General features: G+C 45.1%; 1 protein-coding gene across 1 annotated transcript in view; it reads left to right on the top strand.

The window, feature by feature from the left end:
• DACT1 (dishevelled binding antagonist of beta catenin 1) overlaps positions 1-7444 on the top strand; it is a 14338-nt gene that overhangs the window by 4906 nt on the left and 1988 nt on the right. Inside the window, exons 2-5 of the mRNA XM_029952184.1 lie at positions 5-85; positions 2240-2372; positions 3113-3268; positions 6422-7405. Coding sequence (XP_029808044.1) covers positions 5-85; positions 2240-2372; positions 3113-3268; positions 6422-7405 — 1354 coding nt within the window. The remainder of the gene's footprint in view (positions 1-4; positions 86-2239; positions 2373-3112; positions 3269-6421; positions 7406-7444) is intronic.

Genomic DNA, 7444 nt, shown 5'->3' with positions numbered 1-7444 from the left:
GGAGCTGCCGGGGGAGGCGGCGCAGCGCAGCCGCCTGGAGGAGAAGTTCTTGGAAGAGAATATCTTGCTGCTGCGGAAGCAGTTGGTAAGCGGTGCCTGGCGGTAGGGGCACGGCTGTCCCTGCACGGGGACTGGGGTTCGGGCAGGTGACCCGGTGGCGGGCGCGAGGGCGCCTCGGGCCCGGGAGACGCTCCACGTTCCAGGACCCCCATTCCTGCGTGGGCCGCAGTCGCCCACGCGTTCCTGGCGCGTCCCCGCTTTGTGTCAGGTGAGGGGCTGGCGACCCCGCGCGGATTGCCCTCCCCTCGGGCTCTGCCTTCGGGATTCTTGCAGTCGCCTGGTTGTAACCTTCAAATCCCTCTAGTTGGACGAACGCAACGGCGTCTCCCCGAATGTTTGCAAACCGTCCTTTAAAATGCCATTTCCTTTGGAGGTCTTCGCTTCGTGTCCTCCCGCCGAGAAGGGACAAAAGCCGCGGAGGGGGCTGGTGGCGAGGTTAACTGTCCAGGGCTGGGCGTTACGATTCCGCGGAGCGCACGTAGGCGCCCTGCCCCTCCCGGGCTCGGCCCCGCACGCCGGCTTTTGCCGGGGCCGCTGCTTAATTTCACATAGAAGCCCTTTGTACGAGGCGGCGGACCCAGATGCAAGGGACAGAAATTTGGCTGGAGAAAGGTGCCCCGTCCTCTCGTATTTTATGTGACTGGTGGTGGAGGGGGAAGAAGAGAGACCCTGCTCTTAGCATTTCTCTTTTACTGAATTTCCGTCAGTGTCCCAGTCGTCCTATGCCATCTTCATTATTGGGGAAGAAAAAGAACTTTGGTGCTTAATGTATTGATGAGCAGTTTTTGACCCCGCCTCAGAATAATGGCGGCAGCTTTGTTATGGTGACCTCAAAAATGTAGTTTTGAAAACAGAGAAAAAAAGAATCTCTTTCTGGCCATGTGATACACTCTGAAACTAGACACATGCTAGATAACGTCCCTCCTCCTACAATAGTGAACATAGTGACGCTGTGTCGTTATTTGGCAAAGGGTTTCTTGTATTTTCTCTTTTCAGATAATTTCTCTCTCTTCAGTCTCTCCCTCTCTCTGTTTCTCAGCATCAAAATACTTTTACTTGGGTTCATTCTTCTTGAGAGTCATTCTGGCAAACAGGCATATATGGTTTTTGTCAACGAGCTTTTTAAATCAAAGGACAGATTGGAGGGATAGATATTACTGTTGATCTGTTTTTTAAGGATGTATCCTGGTTTGTACAATACCCGTTTGGCATTTTACTGTTTCTTTGGTGGCAGACCAGATTTGCATGCAACGTTGGTTTGACTCAGTTCTTGCTGGTGATGCCTGGTCATTGACATTTTCTGCATTGTCTTTTACAATAGCACCTTTTTGCCTTCACGAATCTCAAGATTGTGAGTGGCACATTCCTGTTGTCCCCTGGAGGGGAGCAAGGCAGTATGTCAGGAGAATTTCAGTCCAGTCAGTGTTTGTGGTACTATTTTCATGTGTAGACTTGGCATTCATGATTTGAACCAGATGCCTTTTTAGTTCTTTTGCTTTTCCAGCAATAGGAAGCACTAGGTGGCGGTGTGAGTTAGCGCTACAGATCTGTCATCTTTGGAAACCTGAGTTGAGTTCAAATCTTGATGGCCCTTCCCTTGAGGGTTTTGGATTTTGCTAGCTCACACTATACTTGGCACTGGCTATTAGTATTAGTTTCTCACTTTCAAAGGCCCTAAGACTGATTAAACCCCACAATGCAACTAACAGAAGACAAAACTCTGCAGGACATTTGGCCAGAAAATCTCACCTAAGTAAGAGTATAGTGTATTGTAGGAAATCTTTACACTCTGACTTCAAATTAAAGAGTCTGCTGTGAAGCACCGTTTTGTAAGAAATTGGGTGTACACAGAGAGTTTAAAAGAATCTCATTGTGTTTTCTTACCCTTGTCTGTACAAAGTGAGTTTGTAAATATCAGTTGAAACCAAAAGCAAGTCCTGTTTTTATGAAGAAACTTTATATAGTACCCCAAAATGTAAGATAGTGAAATTAAACATAGGACTTATTCTTGAAGGTTTTTTTTTTTCTTTAATTTCAGGTCATCCAGTAAAAATTTTGGTTTTGGAAGGTTTAATGAACTTTTCAAATGGTAATTTGAATACTTAGAGCAGACTTTCTGGTTCTTTGGCACCAAAATGTGTTCATTTTTCCCCTTTTTTTTGTTTCTTTCCCTAATCAGAATTGTTTGAGGAGAAGAGATGCTGGTTTGTTGAATCAGTTGCAGGAACTAGACAAGCAAATAAGTGACCTGAGACTGGATGTAGAAAAGACCTCCGAGGAGCACCTGGAGACAGACAGTCGGCCCAGCTCCGGTGAGTGTGTGACACGAGGACAGAATTCTGCACTTGAGTTCTCCCTCAGTGCACTGTGTTTACATTCCCACACCTGCAAGAGGCAATGGAGTTTGTTTCCCGTGCAGAGAGAATAAAAAAAGCAGTCTGCCATTCAGTTGTATGAGAGAGAAATAAAACCAGATGACCAAATTTTTAATAATGAGATTGATCTGACTGGAGTCCCCTGAGTTTAAAAAGAAAAGCTTCTATTCAAATTTCTGGAAGAGCAGTCCTCCTTTGAAACTTGAGAAAGTCAGAACTGGGCTAGAAAATTAGTCACACTTCAACTTCCTGAGACCACTTCAAAAGTTTTTTTTTTTTTCTTTTAAGCCATTTGGCTCCTTAATAGATCTGTTTTTTTCCTTCAAATTACTCTTTCTGAAACATTCATGGTAAAGTTGAGGCTTTGATAGATCTAAGTCTCTTTCCTTGCACATCTTTAAAGGTGGGATCAACCAGGAAGGTCAGTTTGAGGGTGAGAGGAGCTCTGAAACTCTGAAATGCGCCCACCGATACGGGCTCTTTGCCTTTTCCTACGGATTACTTGAAATAAAACCATACAACCACAACACTAAGTCTAGTGGACCAAAACTGCTCCGCTACGCCACCAAAGTGTCCCTTTCCTACCTTTTCTAGATGATTAACCCGTTTCCTTTGAAGCACAAATGTATGCTATTGCTTGACGTGATCTTAATTCCGAATGGTGTTTTTATTTGTAGGGTTTTATGAGCTGAGTGATGGAGCGTCAGGATCCCTTTCCAATTCCTCTAACTCGGTCTTCAGTGAGTGTTTATCCAGTTGTCACTCCAGCACCTGCTTTTGCAGCCCCTTGGAGGCAACCTTGACTATCTCAGATGGTTGCCCCAAATCTGCAGGTAAGACTTTTTAGAAATGATAGACATTTTTAACTGGAAAGGGTCAAAGGCGCTTAACGATTACCTAGCTTTAACCCCTTCTACTGATAGAAAAGCAGTAGGTCAGAGAATTTCATCAACTTGCTACATTTCATGACATAGCTTTATATTCTGATGGTAGCAAGATAGCTTCTCTTTAGAGATCCTGTCCCAATATTACAGGTCTTGAGCTCTATTTGTGAGCCTTTGCTGTGAGTTTAACATGTTTGCATTTCTTTGGAAAGCCACTTTGGGATCTCTTTTTTTTTTTTTTTTGATCATTTAAAGCCAAAGCTTACACTAAGGTAAATATATCTGTCATGTCAGACCGCTTGGCACTCCAGGGAACAGTGGTCCTTCCATGTTCTCCAGAAAGTCTTACGTGATGGCAGCTGTCTTTTCCTTTAGCAGGTGTGTGGGATGAGATTCCAGTGGGCCATGTGTCATTGTTCCCCACTTTGGGCTGTCTATCCTTGCAGTGACCTCTGGAGAGAGTTGTGCTGTGTCGGTGTTGGAAGTGTCTGCATTTCCACTATGTGTCAGACACCATATTGGATGCTCTGCATTTATTTATCTCCTTTGAATCTTCTCAGTACTGTAGGGTGTGCAAGTGTTGTTAGCTCCCGTTTATATGTCAGAAAAATGAGGTCTAGTTAGACCAATTAACAGTCAGGTGCATTGTTTAAGGTTAGGTGCTAGCGAGTGGCAGAGGCAGGATTCAAGATCAGGACCAGCTGTCAGGTCCATGTTTTTCTACCGCATTAAGGGAATTCAGAAATTTCTGTGTTCAACCTTCTCATTGAACAGAGGAGGAATTTGGTTTCATAAAACTGTTCGTCAGAGGCTCCTCATTTTCTGAATGGCAGAATTGTTGCTGGAACTAGGGACTCCTTTCTTAGTTTTGCTTCACTGTGATTCCTCAGAAGAGCAGAAAAATCTGGAGGGCTGTAAGTGCTATAGCACAAGTCACTGCGCTCTTAGTTTGTCTGTATTCTCCACTTGGGTGTAAGGCTAAACTTTTGAGATCCAAGCAATGCAAACCTAACGCCACAGAACTGAGGCTGCTAATTGGGGTCTGTGTTTGTACACTGTGCTGTCAGCAGCAGTCATTTGGGGAAGCACACATCTGTGTTATCTCGAGTGTCTAGGCCTCAAGTTCATTGGTAATTGCTCCCCTTCACTCTGCAGATCTGGTTTTAGAGGGGAACTTTAAAGCCCATTACAGGCATTTGGTATAGGTTTTCCTTGAAGACCGCCCCCTGGTCTCCCAAATGCCACACCTCCACATAATTGAGACAGTTGTGTTGGGCCTTGGAGCCTGAGGTATCTGTCTCGTTCCTTAACTGTAAGCAGGGAAGAGGGACAGAATAGTCAAGTGTGCTTTAAGGACGGCGAAGATATGGTAGTAGAAGAGGAAAGATGGGCACCGAGATTAGCTGGAAAGGTTTCTTCCCCTTGTTGCAATAAGCTGTTGGGAGTGGAGGTGGGGGGTAGGGACGCAGCACTTTTTATATGATGATAATCTTTTCTTTACAAATGAATTATATCATTACTGGGTCCAGACAGTAGTTTTCCCCAGGACTGCTAATTACCATTGAAGGTCACAAAATTTCCCTTAATTTAAGTAATTTACATAGAATCTGGCACATCATAAGTTTTCAATGTTTGAGTGGATGAATATAATACAGGATATCTTAAATAGCGATAAAACCTTTGATTTTCTCTAACTAAAGTTCATTAAAAGAATTTGATGTTTATAATAGTCCCCAAGGAAAGACACCAAAATCATTTAATTCATCAAGAAAGCTTGATTTCATTGTATTTTGGCATCTACTTTTTTGAGATGTGGAAAATTTATTCATTAATATTACGGCTCAGTCTCTTAAAACCTTATCAAGAATTCCTTCACACTTAAAAAATATTGTCTTATTTTTAGTGTCATTCTTGAAAATATAAAGTGATTATTATTTATATTTGGTTACTCTCCATTGAAATTTGATCAGTTCCTTTGACTTTTCAATTGACAGTTATACTTGAATATACGTCATTAAGAATTGGGTCTAGGGGCGCCTGGGTGGCTCAGTCGGTTAAGCGTCCGACTTCAGCTCAGATCATGATCTCATGGTTCACGAGTTCAAGCCCCATGTTGGGCTCTGTGTTGACAGCTCAGATCCTGGAGCCAGCTTTGGATTCTGTGTCTCCCTCTCTCTCTGCCCCTCCCTCACTTGTTCTCTGCCTCTGTCTCTCTCTCTCAAAAATAAACAAAACATTAAAAATTTAAAAAGAAAGAATTGGGATCTAAAAAAATAGAAAATGAGGAGAAAGCTCACAGAAAGTACAGTTTATCTGCAGTATTTTAAATGGAAGCCAGGAATAGAACACAGAGGGTAGTGTAGCCCAGAGAAAGAATGACTCAAAACATGTGTGTTTTTCTTTTTTTCCAGTTATAAATGCAGTGCATACTTACAGAAAATTTAGAAAATAGAAAATAAAGAAGAAAGTAAATCTCACCTGCTTTTTTACTACACTACAGTGCTACTTTTGGCATCTTGGGGTGCTTCATCTCAGACTTTTTTCTTCACGTATATACAGTCTGACTAAAATCATAATCAAGTCTGGTAGTCATGCTTTTCACTAACCTTTAAAGCATATTCCCTATATTATTCAATAGTTTGAAAGTATTAAAAAAAATTTTTTTTTAACATTTATTCATTTTTGAGAGACAGCACAAGCAGGGGTGGGGCAGAGAGAGAGAGACAGAATCCGAAGCAGGCTCTAGGCTGTCAGCACAGAGCTCAATGTGGGGCTTGACTTCGAGATCATGACCTGAGCGGAAGTTGGATGCTCAACGGACTGAGGCACCCAGGCGCCCCATTAGTTTGAAAGTATTTTTAATGACTGAGTATTTTTCCTTCAGAGGATGATCGTTATCTTGTTACAAATATTTTTGTTAAATATTTGTTTCCCTCATCTGGTAGTATGGGCTGTATGTAAAAAATACTAGAGAGGCTTGCAGGAATAGTTCATTCTTTAGCATTCTGTCTCTCCGTGACTGTGTTTTCATAGAAATTGGCCTAAGTCAAGCAGGTGTTGACCAATTCCTTTCTTCAGAGTGTACCTTTAAATGTTTTTCAGATCTCATAGGACGGTTGGAATATAAAGAAGGCTGCTGTGAAGACCAGCCCTCAGGGGCAGTTTGCCATTCCTCCTCCACATCACAATTTAATTCCCTTGGTGTCATTGCAGATGTGCATCCCAAGTACCAGTGTGATCTGGTGTCTAAAAACGGGAGTGACGTGTATCGCTATCCCAGTCCACTTCACGCCGTGGCCGTGCAGAGCCCCATGTTTCTCCTTTGCCTGACGGGTAACCCTCTGAGGGAAGAGGAGAGGCTTGGTAATCATGCCGGTGACATTTGCGATGGATCTGAGCCGGACGCCATCAAGACAGACACTTCCTTACCGTCTCCAAGCAGTTTGTGGTCTGCTCCCCATCCTTCGTCCAGTAAGAAGATGGATGGCTACATTCTGAGCCTGGTCCAGAAAAAAACACACCCCGTAAGGACCAATAAACCAAGAACCAGTGTGAACGCTGACCCCACGAAGGGGCTTCTGAGGAATGGGAGCGTTTGTGTCAGAGTGGCCGGGGGCGTCTCACAGGGCAACAGCGGGAACCTTAAGAATCCTAAACAGGTGCTTTTGCCCCCTGGCGGAATGCTCGCTTTGGACAGTGGGACTTTCTCCCCACCGAAGCAGTGGTCGAAAGAATCAAAGGCGGAACAACTGGAAAGCAAGAGGTTGTCCCCGCCGGAGGGCGCTGCCACTGAACTTCCGAGTAAGCATCTGCCCAAGAACGCCAAGCCAGCTTCGCAGGAGCCCGCCCGGGGTCCCGCCGCTGGGACGGGGGAGTGTCCCGGAGACGGCGTTCAGGTCCTCGCCGCCCCTCGGAAGGAGAGCCCGGGGAGGGGGCCGGCCCCGCCGCAGGAGAACAAAGCCGGGCCGCCACTGAAAAAGCTGTCGCAGAAAAGCGGCCTGCCGCCTGCCCCTCCGGCAGCGCCCCCTGCCGCCCCCGCCGCGCTGCTGGCCGCGGCCTTCGCGGGGGAAGAGCGGCCCGCGCTGGGTTTCAAGAGCGAGGGCTCCTCCTCGCAGAGCCTGGAGG

This window comes from Suricata suricatta, chromosome 9 (genome assembly GCF_006229205.1).
Source record: "Suricata suricatta isolate VVHF042 chromosome 9, meerkat_22Aug2017_6uvM2_HiC, whole genome shotgun sequence".
Taxonomy (NCBI): Eukaryota; Metazoa; Chordata; class Mammalia; order Carnivora; family Herpestidae; genus Suricata; species Suricata suricatta.
Note: the sequence above shows the minus strand (reverse complement) of the source record. Positions and strands in the feature narration are given on the sequence as shown.